Source organism: Apium graveolens, chromosome 6, assembly GCF_009905375.1.
Source record: "Apium graveolens cultivar Ventura chromosome 6, ASM990537v1, whole genome shotgun sequence".
Lineage (NCBI taxonomy): Eukaryota > Viridiplantae > Streptophyta > Magnoliopsida > Apiales > Apiaceae > Apium > Apium graveolens.
Window position 1 is genome coordinate 90,363,312 of NC_133652.1, and position 19,921 is coordinate 90,383,232.

The 19,921-nt window shown below is 35.6% G+C and overlaps 2 protein-coding genes across 3 annotated transcripts; one reads left to right on the forward strand and one right to left on the reverse strand.

Moving 5' to 3' along the window:
- Positions 1–2,520: 2,520 nt before the first annotated feature.
- On the reverse strand, positions 2,521–7,446 carry LOC141664072 (acetyl-coenzyme A carboxylase carboxyl transferase subunit alpha, chloroplastic-like). 2 transcript variants are annotated; one of them, XM_074469933.1, is made up of 11 exons: positions 7,147–7,446; positions 6,542–6,915; positions 6,270–6,344; positions 5,761–5,868; positions 5,516–5,676; positions 4,820–4,934; positions 4,566–4,720; positions 4,400–4,451; positions 4,243–4,311; positions 3,770–3,847; positions 2,521–3,700 (listed from the first exon to the last, which is right to left on the reverse strand). In XM_074469933.1, the coding sequence occupies exons 2-11, from the start codon at positions 6,899–6,901 to the stop codon at positions 2,684–2,686; spliced, it is 2,190 nt and encodes a 729-aa protein (XP_074326034.1). In that variant the 5' UTR covers positions 6,902–6,915; positions 7,147–7,446; the 3' UTR covers positions 2,521–2,683. The 2 variants fall into 2 exon arrangements, with proteins under 2 accessions (XP_074326034.1, XP_074326033.1); XM_074469932.1 differs by having other exon boundaries at positions 6,542–6,922.
- Positions 7,447–7,850: 404 nt separating this feature from the next.
- Positions 7,851–9,678, forward strand: LOC141664073 (LIM domain-containing protein PLIM2b-like). The gene is made up of 5 exons (XM_074469934.1): positions 7,851–8,283; positions 8,428–8,527; positions 8,693–8,709; positions 8,805–8,894; positions 9,247–9,678. Exons 1-5 carry the CDS (start codon positions 8,149–8,151, stop codon positions 9,478–9,480), a joined length of 576 nt encoding a protein of 191 aa, XP_074326035.1. The 5' UTR covers positions 7,851–8,148; the 3' UTR covers positions 9,481–9,678.
- The last annotated feature ends 10,243 nt before the right edge of the window (positions 9,679–19,921 follow it).

The window sequence follows — 19,921 nt, forward strand, 5'->3', positions numbered from 1 at the left end:
GGTACCGTGTTCAGTTGGCATCACATGTCCCTGTTTGGACTTGTGTTGTTCTTGCACCGAGATGTCCAGCATAAGGTTGGTCCAGGTGATCTCTCTTTTCTGTCTTTTCAGGGAGAGAGAGAACTCTTCCCAAGACTTCGGGAGCTTTTCAATCACACTCATCACCTTGAACTTCTCCGGGAGGTCCATTCCAGACTCCTTCAAAGCATGCACTATCATCTCGAACTCATGCACCTGCTCAGTCATGGACTTATTATCCACCAGCTTGAACTCGTGGAACCGAGATGTCCAGCATAAGGTTGGTCCAGGTGATCTCTCCTTTCTGTCTTTTCAGGGAGAGAGAGAACTCTTTCCAAGACTTCGGGAGCTTTTCAATCACACTCATCACCTTGAACTTCTCCGGGAGGTCCATTCCAGACTCCTTCAAAGCATGCACTATCATCTCGAACTCATGCACCTGCTCAGTCATGGACTTATTGTCCACCAGCTTGAACTCGTGGAACCTTGCCACAGAATACTTTTCTAGACATTGTGAGTCAGTATTATGTGTCTGGTCCAGCTTCTCCCATAAGAGTTTTGCGGAGTAGGCATCAGAAGAATAGACATCAAACAAAGTGTTTGTCAGTGCCGCCAGAATGGCCGCCCTAGTCACTCCATCCTTCTCAGCCCACTTCACAAAAGCCTTAACTGTGTCAGCCTTCTCTTGATCCACTACTGGTTTCTCATATTCCAAAACCGCCACAGACCCTTTATAATCAGCCACAACTTCATCCTTTTCTGCCAGCGAGAAAAGCCAATGCCACCGTTGAATTTCTCCGGTAAACCGGTTAGTTCAACAGCTTGTGGGAAACTATAGGTGGTCCAATCAATGGCCCCAGCAGTTGCACCCGAACCGCTACCACCACCAATGATAACCTCACTTTCGTTAACCATTATGCTAAATTCTAAATAACTAATATTCTCTTCAAGAATGTTGTAAATCTCACTAACAAGCATACATGTAAACAAAATTAGAAACTGAAATAACGAAGATGTACCCGAAACCGTAGCTTTCAACAGAGACTGAAAATAATGGTAGTGCACAGATACAGAACGCCAAGAAAAGAAGATCAAAGATGAGTCACCAGCCCTTGCTCGAAGCCCTAACTGCTCTTGAAGAGAATATTGCCCCCTACCTGCTGCGTTTGGGACTTGTGTGTTTGGGAGAAAAATGCAGAGAGGAAGAAGAGAAGAGAATGTTGTGTGGTGTAAAAAATACATTCACTTTAGCCTCTATTTATAGTAGAGGAAAAGTGAAACTGTTCCACACACTTAATGTATGAATTAAACTGCTCTATTAATAAATAAAATCAAAACTGATTAGATTTTGAATTTAAATTATTTGATGTCCAGGTTCAATGAATTAGACTAAGCCCAATTCAATATCCCGCACGCGCGTGAAGCACACAACAACACAATGGACCATCACATACCTTAGTAGTATACTACTCATGTGTGTGATATCATATAAAGCACACAACCCCCTTTATTTATTTAAATATGGGACAAACATTCTCAAAAATTCCAAGCTACTTTCAACTCTCATTTCATATGGATTTCATTAAGAAAATTTTTAAAACCATACATGAAAATTTATGTTCAAATATCAGATTTTAGGATTAATATCAAGAATATAATTAAATTAAGTTCTAAAATCCTAATTTTCTAACAAAGTCATGTTTGAGATGGAGCTAAGCTGGCTTGCTTGAGATGTCATGTTTGAGCTGGAGTGCCACGATGGTGCTGAATAAGATGATGCTTACTGATGAAATCAGTTTAAGATTATGATATTATTTAATCCGTGATGTTGACTACTCATGTAATGGATGAAGTCAAATCTACATGTATGTGTTACCATAGGATGAAAGCTAAAATTTGAACAATGTCATCCAGATTTTAACAGTGTTACCATAGGGCCTGAACATGAAAGAAAAGGAAATCGACATCTACCGGGAAGCATCTGTAGTTGCCACCAGTAATGCTTTGACAATTTCCTGTGGAATTGGTTCTCCTGCTTGAACCATCCGCATTCAGTATCAGTATGTCATCCAAATTCCAAATTAAAGACAAACACATGGCCACAGTAGGTGTATGTTGAACTTTCCGCACAGGTTAAATAAATGGATGAACCTAATTGAACTAGAGCAGTTGTTCAGGAATTATCTCTTCGGACTTGTAAGGCCAATTCACGTATAACACTCTACTTAAAGCTTTTGCCCACTTCCATTTATTCACAGCACCAACTATTTCTTCACAGAACCATCCATTGTAGACTGTTGAGGCTCACAAAATGGATGACAAATATACTCGGCTAACACAAATTTGTTGAGTTGATATATTAAGTAGGTCGTAAAATTTTGATAAGAGGTCACCTACTTTTAAAGGCCTACTGAAGCCCAAACTAAGAAATATCCAGATGATTCGGATCTCGGTTGTATGAATTTCGATTCTGTTATTTTAAAATTTAAACCTACAAAATGATTGATTTCAATCCATTTCCATCATTCCATGGCCAACAGATAAATGCCATATAAAAAGTAAGCTTCATTTGAACAAACATGGATCAGAAGCTTCTCAATATTACAAATCAAATAATTTAGTGTGTCCACAAAAATATACTAGTATTAGGTAAGAACGTCTGATCTCACACTCTTCCATTGTGATTAACACTAGTTTTACCATCAATATCTACTTCTTTATGTGATCTCAACTCCGTCCTCAAATTCTCAACTTTTTCTTGCAATTTTTTAGCATTCATTGCAGCTCTGATCTGTTCTTTGATCTCTGCTTTAAGCTGCTTCACCTTTTCTGAACTCGAGTCTATTGCCACTTCCGCTTTCAGCTCTTCTATTTTCTTACCGATACCTGTTCCATTTACAGCTCCTTTGATCTCCTCACTGATCTCTTTATTCAACTTTACTATCTTTTCCATATTAGCTGCTGCAATGCCATCCTTTTTCTTGGCCGTCCCTACTATTTTCAAGTTTGATGTTTTTAGAAATTCCATTACCTCTTCCTTATTTTTCTGAACTTCTTCCGCCATGTCATTATCTAACGTTTGGCCTGTTGATAATTTTTCTTGTGCTTTCTTCAGAAGTTCAGTTTTTTCTTTGATGGAAGTGGGAACTTTTTGATTAATTTCCCTTTTCAGCTTCTCAGCATTCTCTCTCTGCTCAATAAACCTGTCAACTGTGCTCAGCTTTAGGAGCTTTTGCTTTAATCTAATATATGCGCCAGGCTTTGACAAATTCTGCTTGAATTCTTGTATGATTTTGTCTGCCTTCTCTTTTAATCCCGGGCTAAGTGGCTGGTTTGGTGGACGATCAGGGGCTCTAGACAACTCCAATTTAAGTGATACAATATTGTCCTGCATTCCCATGGAAATGAATGCCTTTGTCATTTCATGGTCTAAATCTTTCTTGAGTTTCTCAATGGCTTGGTCATTATTAAGGTCTGATGGTTCCTTTGCCTCGAAAATTCTCTTCCTTAAAGTCTCGATATCTGATTCTAAGTCTAAAGCGTTCCATGTGCTAGCTTCAGATAACTTCATGTTGCGTTTTCGTTGGGCCTCTACCTCAATACCTTCTTGGAAACCTCCAATAGACCGGTATTTAAGCATACGATGATGCAGTAACTCTTCAGTGTCCATCCTCGTCAATTCCTAGATATAAACAGTCAGAATTTAGTGTCAGTCAAGACAACAGCCTTTCTGCCAAAGTGAATTATGTACCTCCATCGCCTGGGTGATGGCATGTTTAATCTGTTGAGATGTCCATTTAGGGTCAGCATGTGCTCCACCAAGGGGTTCCTTCCATGACAGAGAAATTAATTGGTCCGTAAACACATGAAAACAAGTGAAAAAAATAAAGATCAAACATAAAAAAACTATCCGGTCCGTAATAAATTGTGACATTCAAGTGCATCCATTAAGGCCAGAGAACAATATGTAATAAGTAGGTATCTGCTACTAAAGCCCTCAACATCTACATTGACATGTACTTTTACAGAGTCACCTATATTTTCGAGATTAATTAATACATATTTTACTCGATATCTTTCAACTGTCCGAGATTTTAGTTTGGAGTTAACACTCTTGGCTTCAAATATTCAAAAAAAAAATTGGTTGGAAAATGTATATCATAGACTTTCTTTACCTTCTACTTGATGAGCAAATGAAAATGAGAGTTATGTTAAGGTGCTTACAGGAATGATGCCATCGGCAATTTTACGCTTGTAATGTTCCTGAGCTGTTATCTTCAGTTTCTCAGCCGCCTAAACAATTTATACCTAAAATGTAATTACTAGTGGGTAGTGGAAATGCTTGTTAATAAAAAGGGCAGGATTCAGTTTTGTTGGATACCTTGGGAGCTGCCTTCGATGATTTCCACAATATTGCAGCACAGGCTTCGGGACTTGACAAAAAAAGTAGCAGGAAAGAGAGATATAGCTAGGTTAAAATAGAGGACATGAATTACTTTTGCTAGGTAGGTAATTAAGAGTTATAGAGAAAGACAACTAGAAATCACCTTGCAACATAGAATGCTGAATTTTCCAGCATAAATAACTTATTGGCACAACCAATGGCAAGAGCACCGCCTGAACCACCTTCACCGGTCACAATTGATATTATTGGTACTTTCAGGCCAAACATAGCTCTCAAATTATATGCAATTGCTTCCCCCTGCATACAATCAAACATGTTCATTCATTTCTAAGAACTATGCCTTTGGCATACCTTGAATGAATATTCTTTAGGAAAATATATTAGTTGCTGACTCACTTGACCAAGTTCCTCAGATCTTAGATCAGCAAAAGCGCCTGGTGTGTCAATAAATGTAATGATGGGAAAACCATGATGATCAGCATATTTCATCATACGCAAAGCCTTTCTGTACCTGTATGGCAGCAGATTATTCAGTACACATTCTTATACTTCCTCCGTCCATGACCACATTTCCTATATTACTCGTCCCTAAAAGTTTGTCCACTTTCAATAATTAAGGTTAATAAAACTTTAAATATGTAAAAATTTTACAGATAAGTTACATTGCAGTGTAGATATGGAAATTAATATATATTTCTAGTAGATTGATAATACGTGATTTTGGTTGATGGACAAAATGAATGGGATGGAATGAATATATCCTTGAGATTGATGCAGAATTACATGTAAATTACAACTTGTCGACAATTTTTGTAAGGGCGATATTAGTCGTTGACTACAAAGTGAATGTGGAACTCAATGTGAGCTGCTAAACCCAAGGAGTTATAGTGCAAACACTAGGTTTAGTTCTGGTTATAAAGCTGAGAGAGCTAGGCAACTTGACTTAATGCGTCAGTACATGTGTATCAACTATCAAATTTTCTAGCTTTTGAATGATATTAGTTGCAAATTGATTATATCAACAAAAGTATTGAAATAAAAATAAATCAATGCACATCATATATTTTGTGCCAGTAATCGTTTTTTACATACCCATGAGGAGTTGGCATTGCAAAGTTACGAGCAATGTTTTCCTTTGTGTTTCTACCTTTCTGATGGCCTATCATTACATAACTTCTACCATCTATTCGCCCAATGCCGGTAACTATGGCTGGATCATCATAGCCTGCACGATCTCCATGGAGTTCTACCCACTTTATGATGAAAAAAGTTTGAGTATGAATTTATATGCTATTATTTAGTAATGTTAAAGTAAAAGCATTCAAGAAAATCGTTACCCTATCGGTGATGTTTAAGATATGATCAAGAACAGTTGGTCTGTTTGGATGTCGAGCAATGTTAAGGCGTTGAATAGGTGTCAAATGGGTGTATAGTTCTGTAAGAGCCTGAAAGCATACAACAAGACCGTAAAAGTAGCTGCATATGTAACAAGATGCTAAGAAACTTGCATTCGAATTTTTAGTGTCAATATTTAGTAGTGCTACCAGTGCTTCTGACTGGTTAGGATAAAATCACTCTGTTTAAACTTTTGTAAACTATGCCATTAGACTTTAATTTGGACCAATAAGACCCGTTCCTAGCTTTTCATTCAAGTAACTATTGTGATACAATTTTAAAATTTCACTTCTAACTCAATCAATGCAAGTCATGTATAGTTCTGCTGCTGTCCGACCTTAGCTTATGGTAAATTTACTATGTACTTCTGATGCAGTAAATGTATAGTGGCGACGTTCTATAAGGTATACAATATCAGAATTCAGGACCAAACATTTCTGATGTCAGGTACCTGTTGATATTTTCCCTCCAAGGCATTAATCTGATTGCTGAAGTCCAATCCGGTATCATCAGCCATTTGGCTTATCTGTACAAAAAAATAATACAGCAGTAAAAAATTAACATTTATACAAGTACGGCTATAATGCAGAAACAAAATTGATTCTTTAGCCGCAAGTGAACATAACTATAGAGTAACAAATTTAGATTACAATTATGATAAATAGAAAAAGAAACATAGAGAGAGTTTTTTTGCCAGGTAAAAGATAAAAAATCGAAAGTTACCTCGATAATCTTTGTCTCCAAGTCTACTAGTGGCTTCTCAAAGTCAAGTGTAACTGGTTTAGGTTTTTCAGCCAAGGGTTTGAAGGAGGAAAGGTAAGTCAAGGCTCCAGCAGTGCTGTGTGGATCGATATTATCAGGCCAAGGGTAGTCATGCTTCTTACCCTTCCTAATTGCTGCAGCGATTCGCAATCTATTTCCATTTCTTGAACATCCCAAGTACCTCAACCATACACAATTTGAACTTGTAACCAATTCATTTGCTACAAACTCTTGGCCAAAGTATTTACGCAATTCAAAAGCAAAGTTTTCATTTCTTCTTCCTCTTCCATACTTTCCAACTAGTAGTGATAGGGTTGTCATTTCAAGTGTCAGCCCTACAAACTTATCCAACAAAACAAGTAACTTGTCTTTCCTTCGCATATTACATTATTTCAGCATTAGCACATTCATATCTCACAAGATACATACATAACCCACATAATTGAACATGTTTGCCTATTGTTAACTAAATAGCATGAGTAAGTTTCAAGAAAATATATATATATATATATATATATATATATATATATTCAAAACAATGAATCAGTAAATTATTCAACACTCACCATGTGTAAACAGCAGTTCACTGCCAATGTCTATATATCTTCCAGGAGTTCACAGAATAAAAGACCCACCAAGAAGAAAGCAGGAGCTGAGCTATGGTTCAGAGCATCAGATATTTCACTCTGATTAAGTGTTTTATATATAATTTTGAATATCCCCCAGGCTAGAAAAACTAGTACATGTACAAAAATAAATTTAATTAGAAAACCATTACTATTTACTATAATACAAGTAAACTTCTAATTTTCTTCCTTAATTATGACAAAACTTGATTAAAAATGTGATTGTATATAGTTGTTTCAAATATAATTAAGAATCAATGTAATAAGTGAGTGTATAATGAAAGAATGTTGTCAAGATAAGGCTCATCATCATCTGGGATCCACATGCCACGTGGGCTGTCTAATCTATTTTCAGTACTCTATCCATCCCATCTGAAATTAGTGGCTTCTAGCAATTTTCTTTTTAACATGCAAGAAAGTTTTTCATGTTGTTTGGAATTTGCAAAGCTATGCAGACTGACTAGTATTCCATAAGTAACCTTGAGAAAAAGATGTGAATAAATCAAGAATTCCATTCTCACCTGGCATCCTCTGGTGCTTAAATATCAAATATGTCAATTTTGGAAAACGAACAAATGAATATTTGTCTGAAAAAAAAGACTCAAAATAACTAAAGAAAACCCTTGAGTTTAGCTGTTTCTGAGTCCTCTACCTATTTTCCCTTACATTTCAATTTCATTCCATCCATTGCATTATATTCTCAACATTATTTGCTCCACCAATCACATGTCAAATAATCCACCATCCCAATGGTATAACTCTGTGCTTATGTATATCAATGAAAGTTTAGTTTTTATTTAGTAATCTCAATTGCAGAGGAAGAAAAAATATCCAGAGTTTCGACCACAAAATTATATTCTCCTCCAATTCTTGAAATTTTATCCAGTATTGGGTAATTTTTTGAGTCTTTGAAATAACTTATAAAGGAGGAGGATATTAATTATGGCCTTTACTGGAACTCTGGATAAATGCAATGCTTGTGGTAAGACGGTTTACTTTGTCGAATTATTAACTGCTGATGGAGTAACTTATCATAAGTCCTGCTTCAAATGTAGCCATTGCAAAGGAACTCTTGTGGTACGCTTGCTTGTACATACACATAAAAAATGTCATTGTTGGAGCCTTTTTTCGTCACACGATAGCCTCATCCAATGCACATTATCAATCTGCAACTTGTATTGTTCAGTTTGTAATGTACATGAGGTATTTTTTGTATGGCAGATGAGCAACTACTCTTCTATGGATGGCACCCTTTACTGCAAAACTCATTTCGACCAACTTTTCAAGGAATCGGGCAATTTCAGCAAGAACTTCCAGACATGTGAGAACATTATACACACATTGATATTATACTTTACTAATTTTGTAGCTCCATAGTCTATAGTAAACATGCTATGTAGCATAGCAGATAGCGCACATTGATATGCTATCCGATATTGCAATTTAATGTGTTAACTAACTATTTACCCTTTGATCGTTTTGACAGCAAAAGAGAGGCAACTGGTAAGTCCGAATTCTTTGCTTTATCCAATCTCTACTTAGAATTATGAGAAGAAGTTTAGCATTTAGTAAAATAAGAGTCTGGTATATTTTTGCAGACAAGTACCCCAACCAAGCTCTCATCTTTTTTCACGGGAACCCAAGATAGATGTACAGCATGTCACAAAACTGTATATCCTCTAGAGAAGGTTTGTGACTTTCAACAGAGTAATACCTTTTGTTCAGAGATCAGAATTGTTGTCGCATTTGCTTAACATAGTACATAGGCGAAATCCCAGAATTTGATTAGGCATGAAACTGGTTGTATTCATTCAAATGTTAACTCCTTGTAGATATTGTCGATAACATAGACTCGACCCCTCAACCTCATGTTAATTAAGAATAAAAGCTTATCCACTAAGCTAGGGATTTAGCATTCTTTGAAGTTTAAATTAATTTTTGCATATAGTTTAATTTTGACATGGTAATTTTGCAAATGTTATCTAGTTCCGATTCATTGAGAACTCGTGAGTAACTAAATTGGGAACATGTGTGAAACAGATGACAATGGAGGAAGAACCATTCCACAAATCATGTTTTAAGTGTGCTCTTGGAGGCTGTCCACTTACACAATCATCGTATTCATCTTTGAATGGCATTCTTTATTGCAAGCACCATTTTGCTCAACTTTTCATGGAGAAGGGAACCTACTCTCATGTCATTGAGGCTTCCAAGTTTAGAAGCACAGTCGTGCAGGTGTTCGAAGACAAGGAAGACCAACCAGAAGAAGAATAGATAACAGTAGGGTAGTATACCAAAAATCTTAACTATCTGAATCCATGTCAACCAAATGACATGATTTCTTTGTTCCTTTGTAATGATAGTTTTGCCTGTTACCAATATTCATCCTCTGCTAACTCATTGAGATGAATCTCTAACTGTTTCTTCTTCTTTTTTTAAAATTATATGACAAGTTCTTTCTTTGAAGTTATACTCGGCCTTAAAGATTATGCAAATTTGATTATAGTTCTTGTGTTTTTCTACTTCTGAGTCAGATAAGCCAAAATCGCCATTGTTAACTAGTAATTACTATTATTATATGGCATTGTTAAAATAATGCCCTTTTCTGATCTTATATTTCTATTTCTAGGTTATATAATTATGTGTTGCTCAACAAAATTAGACTCGTTAATTACCATTGAAATAAGCGTATGCATAAATTGGAAATCTCATTCTGTCTGTCCCCAGCTTCTAATGCATGGAAGGGACATATATACCTCTTCAATTTCACAACGGACAATCTGACAAAAACAAAAATCATAACAGAAAATAAATAATTTGTATCTTATTTTAATTTAAATTAAATCTAGTGGCATAGTTTTATATGTAACAAAATTGCAAAAACGAGAAAGACTTCCAACCACAAAAGTAAGTGCAGTTGGGAATCATATGACCTTTAAGCTCATAATTATCATGTGAAGGCCCTTCCTGCGGAGCAACCAAACTATCATCAATAATATGTATTTCATTCTTTCTATATTTTAATTTTTTTTTAATTATACTCATATTTAAGATTGTAGAAATTGGAGTTTACTATAGAACTTTGAGTGAATCGAGAACATGATTAATTAGTTAGTTGTATGCCAATATTATCTATAATTATGATAATTTTTGTATCTTAAATTATTACTTTATTTTAATGTAGAATTTACATTTTCATGTTAAAACACAAAAACAATACATCAATATATATCTCATTAATTATGTATCTTTTTACTCAACATTATAACATATAGATGTCTTCTTTAAACTAGGGATTTTTGCCCGCGCGTTTCGCGTGCTAGCCAAAAAGATTATAATTTTGCTATTTATTACGATTAGCGCTAAATAAATTAGTTATCATTGCTTTTTATGATTTGAATATTTTATTTTTCGATGAAAATTAAGGTGTCAAGTTTAGAAAAATGTCTCTCAAATAATATTGTCACGAATAGTTGCAATATGATATTAGTTAAAATTTTTGTTGCAAATATATAATAAAAAAAAATATTTCAAGTTAAATAATACCATGAATTAATTAATGTGGGTTATAAATTAAACTCTTAAAAAATGTATTGATCGCAAATTGTGTCCAAATTAAAATACAATTGACACGTCTCCTATTCTTTTATCAGGTTTCATCACCAAAAAGTTTTGGTTATCATTTTGTAGTACAACTACAAAATAACCATTATTTTAATATAAAATGGAGGTAATATATATTGTGAGTCACCGCGCTCATTCTATTACTTCCTATTCTATATGTTCCATTGCATCATTGACTTTTATTCACATATGGTAGTGTATATGATAATTTTGTGTATATTTTTAGATTTGTTGAACAGTAGTAATAAATTTGATTAAATAATTATTTTAATATGATTCCATTCATTCATGCATTTTCTTCATAACATAAAACTAATTTGCTATTAAGTAAACATATAGTGAGTTGATATTTAATGATGAAAATGAAACATTCTAAATTAGAATTGAAAATTGGGGATTGAGCATGAATTGAAAACGCATTTAGCCTCAAATGTTACAATCATGCATTTGATAAATCCATATAATACTTAAATGCACAACAAACATTCTGCAATTCAACCTGTACTTATAGTACTAAAATTTTCTTTTGGTTCTTGTGTGTATATGAAAATCAAACGCTTAGAAGTTACACAATTCATCAATGTTCTTGATCCTTATAATGAAGATAATGATGTTCTGGTAATAAAAATTTTGTTAGGTCACACACACACTGTAGAGGGGGTGAATACAGTGTATAGTACACTCAAATCGAACTTTAAGAACTTAAGTAACAGAAAATAAACTTTATTGAAACAATAAACTCTGTTACAGTATGGAACTGTTACCTCTCAGTGATGAACAAATATCACGAGAGCTGCTAGGGTTACAATGAATAATCTTCTCTAATAATGATAACACTTATAGTGTAAACCCTATGTCTGTGTTTATATACTACACAGTTACAAGATAATCGCTAATTGATATGGAATATAATTCTGCTTCCTAAAATATATCAATCATATATCTTTTCTTCCAAGTATTCCATTCTTTACAGAATTCCATCTTCATGCATATCTCTTCTTATGTTTATCTTGATCTTCTTTCCTTTAATCAGCTACTGTCCTTATCTGATCGTCCTTCAGCACTTAAGTTCTGATATCTATCTTCTGATGATTATCTCCTGATAACATAAGTACTGATATCCTTAAGTCCTGACTTCCAGTATAAGTACTGATCAACAGTTAAGTACTGATTTATCCTGTTCAAGTAAGATCTGAAAGCTAAACATAAAATATATTAGTCATGACATTATCAAATATATCTAACAATCTCCCCCAACTTGTAAATTAACATAATATACAAGTTTAACAGATATTTGATGATGTCAAAAACATTAAGTACAAATGCATGAGAATTAGACTAGATAACTACAACTTACAGTCCTTAAAGCTTTTACCAATTTCAACTTCTGATAACAACTTCGGTCTGTATAAATATCAGAATTTAAGCAGTTGTAGATCTTCGACTTGGCTTCATCATTTTCTGATCTCTCTGATGTCAGGAGTTGTTCTGAGATAGTTCTTCAACAAACATTTCTCAGCATATCTGAGTTCATCAATCATTCTCCTTTTGACATCTTTAAGCTCTGCAGTATCTTCACCAGTTTGAAAGATTGCAGCTCTGAGATCATTGATCTTTGCTTTTCTCAACTCCTGATCTAGTTTTATAACATAAGCTTTGTCAGACTCTAGATTGAATTCAAGTCCCTTAATACCAAGATATGTTCTGATCTGTGCAGTATTAGGCTTCATATCAACAATATCACCATTGTGATCTCTGTACTTTGGAACATATATGCTGTCAGACTTAACAGAATAAAGCCTTTTCTGTCTCTGAATCTGTTCTTTTAAGTAGTTTGCAGCAGTCCCTGTTATTCTGTCATCCACTTGAAGTAAGAAAAGTACATGCTCCAATTCTTCAAAATACTTCAATGGAATGGCATTTTATCTTATATGATAAACCCTACCATCTGTCATGAAATACAACATGATGTATTCTTTCAAGTAGGTATGGTAAACCATCTGTACAGATTCCAGTTGATTCAATCTCTCAGGAGTTGCTCCAATACCTGGTTCACTCAAGGAAGTTGGATCATTGGTAGTGTTGTGTACTCTTCTTTCATCAGCACTTCCCAATCCAGTTTTATCTCCAACTTCCTTTCCAGTAACTACTCTTGCTTCAAAACCACTTGCAGTAGTCTTCAAAGATTGAGTCTGTTTTGCTTTAGTGAATCCTGGTAGGAGTGTCTTTGATCTATTTTCTGATATCAAGTTAACTTGAGTTATGTCAGAGGTTACTTGCTTCTTCTGAATATCAGAACTTACAATTTCTTGACTCTGAACAACTTGAGCCATGTCAGAGGTTGTTTTAAGAACTTTTCTTGAAGTCAGAGCAAGATCATCCTTTTCATCAGTAATTTCTTCTTCCTCAGGAGGTACATAAACCTTGATAGGTTCACCAACCTTTTCTTTACCCTTGGATCTTGGATCTATCTGTGGTTGTCATCTAGCCAATGTTGCTTCAGTATGTGTCCTTTCTTTGATCACAATGTCTTTGAGTTTTGGAAGTGATTTTTTACCAGAAGCTTCCAATTTAGATGTGACTTTCTCTGATTTAAGTCTGGCTTCTTCTTCCTTTAAACTTTCCAAGTCCATTCCTGGATTTTCTTGAAGAAATAACTGTCTTGACATTTCCTCATCAAGATCTAGAAGTTCATCAGAACTTATCCTTTTACCAGCAGCAGAACTTATTCTTTTCCCAGTATCAGAACTTGTCCTGTGACTAGCTTGTCTTGATGTAAACCTTCTACCTTGACTATGACCGCTACCCATTCCAGAGTATCCTTGATCATCATTTCCATCATCCTTTCCTTGCAGTGTCTTGTTAGTTTTGCATTTGGACTTAATTACCTTCTTCCCCTTTTTGGCATCAGCAGGTAGTAAAAGAGAGATAAGTAATTCCACTGAGGATTGGATTTCAGTAAGTTGCGATTGCTGAGAAGCTTAATTTGTCAGAATTTCATCAATCTGAGCTTGTTGTTTCTCTTGAGTTTTCTCAATATAAGCAATCCTGTCAATGGTAGGTTGAAAGAACTTTTTCTTATCAATTTTCCAAACTTGTTCCTGTTTGATAAAGTTCTCCTGAATCTTGTGTAGCTCTGCATGAGTAGTTGAATGAAGACCTTGTAGATGTTTAGTACTCAATGCAGTGACTCTAAGCTGGGTTTTAAAATCATCAGAATTTAACATTTCATCAGCTTTAGTCAAGTGCTCAGCAAGATGTTTTTCAGTTGGAACACATGAAACTGAGTTCCATTCCTTAGTCCACTCCTGACCTGCAGGAGTTTCACTCCAAGGTACTGGTGCTTCCCCGGTAACAAACTTCTTTACCAGTTCAGACTTAGGAAGAGTCTGTTGAGGAGTATGTCCTGAAGGACCTGCTTCATCAGCATCTACAGTTGGAGCAGCATCACCAGTATCTCCAGTATTTGCAGCATCAGAACTTAAAGAATCGGTATCTTCTGATAAGACAACAGTGTGAGTAGCAATGGAGGCTTCAGCATCCTCTAATTGCTGATCTGATACTAAGTTCTGATCAACAGCCAGATCCTGATGCTCACCTAAAGTCTGATCATCAGCATCTTGATGCAGAGAAGGTGTTGTTGATAACTCTGGAGTTTGAACAGCATCAGTAACAGGTGTTGTGGAAGGATTATTTGATGTTGGAGCTTCTAAGAGAAATACTTCAGACACAACCAAGTGTTGAACATCAATATCAGCACTTGTGCCTGGATTAACAAGAGACACAGATGGCGAGTTAGCCTTGTCAGATACAGCTTCCTGAGATGGAGTTGATGGAGAAGAAGTGACTGGAGCAAATTCCTTGTCTTGTGAGATCAGAGATTCCGGATCCCCTTCCTTAGCTGCTTCCTCTTCATCATCTGAAACTGGCCTTTGTGCCCTCTGTTTCTTGTACTTCCTTGTTGATTTGGATTCCTTAGGAGTTTCACGAACTGTCATTCGTCTAAGCCTCTTGAGAAGCCTAGAACCCCCAATTTCAGAATCCTTCTGAGAAATCTCTTTCTCAGCTTCAGATGCAACAGGTTCTCTAGCAGGAACTGGTTCCTCATAATCAGATTCATCTCTCAATGAAATCCTCCTTCTCTTTTGAGGTGTGTGAGGAACATTCTTTGTCCTCTTTGGCTTAGAAGATGAAGATTTCACAGTAGGTGCTGAAGATGAAGGTTGAGCAGTCTGTGAAGTGGAGAGATAGGATTTGAGATATGTTCTGAGGGTAGGTTGAGTAGAATGAGAGGGAGGTACTGAGGTTGATGGATTTGGGGTGTTTGGAGTTGGTTGGACATCAGAGTAAAAAGATCTATAAGTATCAGGATCAGCATTTACTAGGATCTGTTTTACAGACTGAGGAATCTGTAATGGTCTAACCACTTTTTTCTTAGTATCAGCATTTACCAGGTCATTAAAGTATCGTTTTGCAACCTTAAAAGGTGGGGTTTGGGTGCTGACTAAATGAGGTTCATCAGTACAATAAGTGTAAATAAGTTGACAGAATCTAGCAAAATAAACAACATCTCGATCCTCTGTCATCCTATCCCCAATAAAACCAATTAAAGCAGTTGCAAAATCAAAATGAGTTTGATTTTTTCACTGCATCATTAATATTCTGAAAATACATCACATGAAAATGACAAGATAAATTAGATAAGTAAGTGCTGAAAACGAATCAGAACTTAATATAAAACAAAATTTATATGGTCATCAGAATATCAATCAGGATTTATCAACACAAGATAAAATAACTCAGAGACAAAATCTTGAAGTAAAAACAACTTTCATTAATATATCAAGACAATACATTTATGAAATGGAAATTACATCAATACTTATACAAGATTTTCCCTAAGCTTCTAAACCGAACATCAACAGCCTTAGTCCTAGCTAAGAAGCCTGACAAAGCTGATGATGAAGAAAAATAGGAAGAAGACAAGATTAAATCATTTCTTCTTCTTCCTACTCTCGACAAACAGAATGGCGAGTCTGATGATTCGCTCTTGCTGGCGGAGAGCTTCCAGCCTTTCCTCCTCCAATCGCTCCAGATGGCGATGGTAGTCCATATAGAAGAACAGGAGGTGTGTCAGTACCTCCTGTGGGACAGAGTCCCATATCTCCTCAGGAATGGCTGTGACATGCCATTCCTGCTGCCAATCGGCACAGCTTAGCTCCATATTGAAGTTTTGGTAGTTCAAAAACATGTTATATCTAACCATTGTGTTTTTGAAAGAAGAAGTATGAAGATAAGTGTGTGAGAAGAATTTGATGGAAAGACTGATGTGAAGTGGCTGCTTATATATGCAAGAGAATGCCAGGAGACGCAAAGAAATTGAATGCTGACAGGTAGAATTAATTCTACCTCGTCTCCCTAGACTTTGAAAAAGAATAACAGTCATTGGAAAGAGGAAACATGGTTTAAAGCGCACAAGAAACAAGTAACATTGGATTGTTCAGGTACAAATACCATTAACCCTAACCATAGTGACTATTAATCTTCCACTTCATCATATTCAATTATTAACTGAGACTGTTATCAAATTTCATTCACAGATAAGTCAAGTAAAACATTAGACTGTAATATCAGAACTTAGACTTATATCAGAACTTAACAGTCATCAGAACATAATTTCTTAACTCGAAAAAAGGAATGCCCATCTTAGTAAATCCTCATACAAGTTCTGAGTTATAGACTTCGGAACTTAATCATTAGAACGTGTAACTAGAACTTGTCCTCAGAATTTGTGCAAAGTGACACAGTGACTGTTTATCTAAAATAACATAGATCACCACAGTAATTTTCATCATTCATATGGAGTGATTAGTGTGTGCATTAAGCTAAATAACAGACAAAGAGTAAAGTCTGAGTCACTTCAGTACATCTTAGAAATAAGGCATAACTAAAATTTTGCTAAAGAGCTGTCATTGTCCTGAAACCTACTGATGAATGAGTTCATGCTTGAGTTCACCTCAACTGTTTTGTGCTAATTTTATGCATCTTTTGAAATTCTATTTTACAGTGGCTTCTCAGTGTAAGTGAGTCACGACTGTTTATCAGAATTTATGCTATTATCAGAGTATTTCTCCAGTAATCATAAAGTGTGAAAAGTCACCGAGAAAATATTTTGCTTTTCTAATGCATATTTACTTAATACCTGCAATGCACTTGGGTCATCCCTTCCATATTTTTACTCTAGATCTCAAAGGAGTACCTGATTTTATTCTTTGATCTTTTTGCTTTTTCTTTTGATAAGTGAGGTTTATCAGCACTTAGTACATTCAACAGTTTTACTAGTATCAGAACTTAACAGATGAGTAGCATTATTCTAATTTGTGACTTAGTAATAAGATATACAAAGTAAACTTAACTAAGCTCAATTATCAGAATTTGCTAGTGTCATAAGATTTCCACTGAAATAATTACTTCTTACATGGAATCATTTGTTTATTGAAGACTACTAGGTCAGTATCTAGCACAGTTATCCTCATAGGATTGAATAGGTACTTGAACAGACATATCACTTATCAGAGTTTAGAAACATATATCAGAAAACAGTCAGTACTTAAAGACATTTATCAATTAAGCACATAATACACAATGAGATTAATTCTGTAAATACTGAGCATAAAGTCTGATAACACAGAACAAGACTAAGCAGATTTAGAGAAAGAACCTGAAACCATTCCAAGTTCATTTACCAATCTTTTAAAAGTAGCTTCACACAGTGTTTTTGTGAAGATATCTGCTAGTTGTTGATCTGTGGGAACAAAATGCAATTCCACTATACCTTCATCCACATGTTCCCTGATGAAGTGGTACCTGATGCTGATGTGCTTTGTCATAGAGTGTTGAACTGGATTACCTGTCATAGCAATAGCACTTTGATTATCACAGTAAATAGGGATTTTGAAATATGTTAACCCATAATCCAGTAACTGATTCTTCATCCAAAGAATCTGTGCACAACAGCTTCCTGTAGCAATATACTCTGCTTCTGCAGTTGATGTGGAAATTGACTTTTGTTTCTTGCTGTACCAAGAAACCAATCTGCCTCCAAGAAATTGACAGCTTCCACTTGTGCTTTTCCTGTCAATTTTGCAACCTGCAAAATCTGCATCTGAGTAACCTATTAGTTTAAAATCTGATTCTCTAGGATACCATAATCCCAGAGCAGCTGTTCCTTTAAGATACTTAAAGATTCTTTTTACAGCTGTTAAGTGAGGTTCTCTTGGATCTGCTTGAAATCTTGCACAAATACAGGTAGCATACATGATATCAGGTCTACTAGCAGTTAGATAGAGTAGAGAGTCAATCATACCTCTGTAGTCAGTAATATCTACTGATTTACCGGTATCCTTATCCAGTTTTGTTGCAGTGGCCATTGGAGTGGATGCACTTGAACAATCTTGCATTCCAAATTTCTTCAGCAAGTTTCTGGTGTACTTGGTTTGACAAATAAAAGTGCCTTCCTCATTCTGCTTGACTTGAAGGCCCAGAAAATAGCTAAGTTCCCCCATCATACTCATCTGATATCTTGACTGCATTAGTTTGGCAAACTTTTTGCAAAGTTTGTCATTTGTAGATCCAAAAATGATATCATCAACATAAATTTGGACCAGAAGTAAGTCCTTTCCATGGTTGAGGTATAACAGTATTTTGTCTATTGTCCCTCTATTGAATCCACTTTCCAGAAGAAACTGAGCTAAAGTCTCATACCATGCTCTAGGAGCTTGCTTAAGTCCATAAAGTGCTTTATCAAGCCTGTAGACATAATCTGGATGTTTGGTATCTACAAAACCTGGAGGTTGTTCAACATATACCTCCTCCTCCAATTTTCCATTGAGAAAAGCACTTTTCACATCCATTTGAAAGACAGTAAACTTTTTGTGAGCAGCATAAGCCAAGAATATCCTTATGGCTTCTAACCTAGCAACTGGTGCAAATGTTTCATCATAATCAATTCCCTCCTGTTGAGAATATCCTTTTGCAACCAGCCTTGCCTTATTCCTTGTAATTATGCCATCACTGTCAGTTTTGTTTCTGAATACCCACTTTATACCAACAACAGATCTATTCTTTGGTCTTGGCACTAGGGTCCAGACTTTGTTTCTTTCAAATTCATTCAATTCTTCCTGCATTGCTTGCACCCAATCAGCATCTTGAAGAGCTTCTTCCACTTTCTTTGGCTCAGTCTGAGAGAGAAAAGAATTGTAAAGACATTCATTTGAAGTACCTGTTCTAGTTCTGACACCTGCATCAGGATTTCCAATTATCAAATCAGGTGTATGTGATTTTGTCCACTTCCTTGCAGATGGAAGGTTTTTCTAGAACTGGATGCTCCCCCATGATCCATGCTATCTTCATTTTCATTTTCTGATGCTCCCCCTGAAACTATGCTCTCTGAGTTGGAGTCTTCAGTATTTAAATTTTCAGCACTATCAGAACTTTGCTTATCAGAACTTGACGAAACAGAATTTGAAGAGCCGGATGTATGTTCTGATGTTTCTTGAGCTGTGGTAGGATCTTGAGTATGCTCCCCCTGTATCGGTGCATCTTCCCTTGGCGTAGCCACCACAGTTTCAATAACATCAGAGTTTATTCCATCAGAGTTTACAGTATCAGGACTTAGACTTTCAGGTTTTTCAGTATCAGAATTTGAGTCTTCATTTTCAAATCTCAGCTGATCATGGTCAATGAAATCTTCAAGACCAGTAATCTTCTTGTCATCAAAAGAGACATTGATAGATTCCATGACTACTTTAGTTCTCAAATTATAGACTCTGAAGGCTTTTGTGCAAAGTGGATATCCAACAAAGATTCCTTCATCAGCTTTTAGATCAAACTTTGATAGCTGTTCAGTATGAGTCTTGAGAACAAAACACTTGCATCCAAATACATGAAAGTATTTCAGATTTGGCTTCTTTTTCTTCACCATCTCATATGGTGTTTTTCCATGCTTGTTAATGAGTGTTGCATTTTGAGTAAAACAAGCAGTCTGCACAGCTTCAGCCCAGAAATAGGTTGGAATCTTTGCTTCTTCAAG

Coding starts and splice junctions, on each gene's coding strand:
- LOC141664073 (XM_074469934.1), top strand. CDS start 8,149: ATGGCCTTTACTGGAACTCTGGATAAATGCAATGCTTGTGGTAAGACG. Junction 8,284..8,427: donor ATTGCAAAGGAACTCTTGTG/GTACGCTTGCTT, acceptor TTTGTATGGCAG/ATGAGCAACTACTCTTCTAT. Junction 8,895..9,246: donor CTGTATATCCTCTAGAGAAG/GTTTGTGACTTT, acceptor TGTGTGAAACAG/ATGACAATGGAGGAAGAACC.
- LOC141664072 (XM_074469932.1), bottom strand. Junction 4,312..4,399: donor CATCGAAGGCAGCTCCCAAG/GTATCCAACAAA, acceptor TAAATTGTTTAG/GCGGCTGAGAAACTGAAGAT. Junction 3,848..4,242: donor TTGCCGATGGCATCATTCCT/GTAAGCACCTTA, acceptor CTGTCATGGAAG/GAACCCCTTGGTGGAGCACA.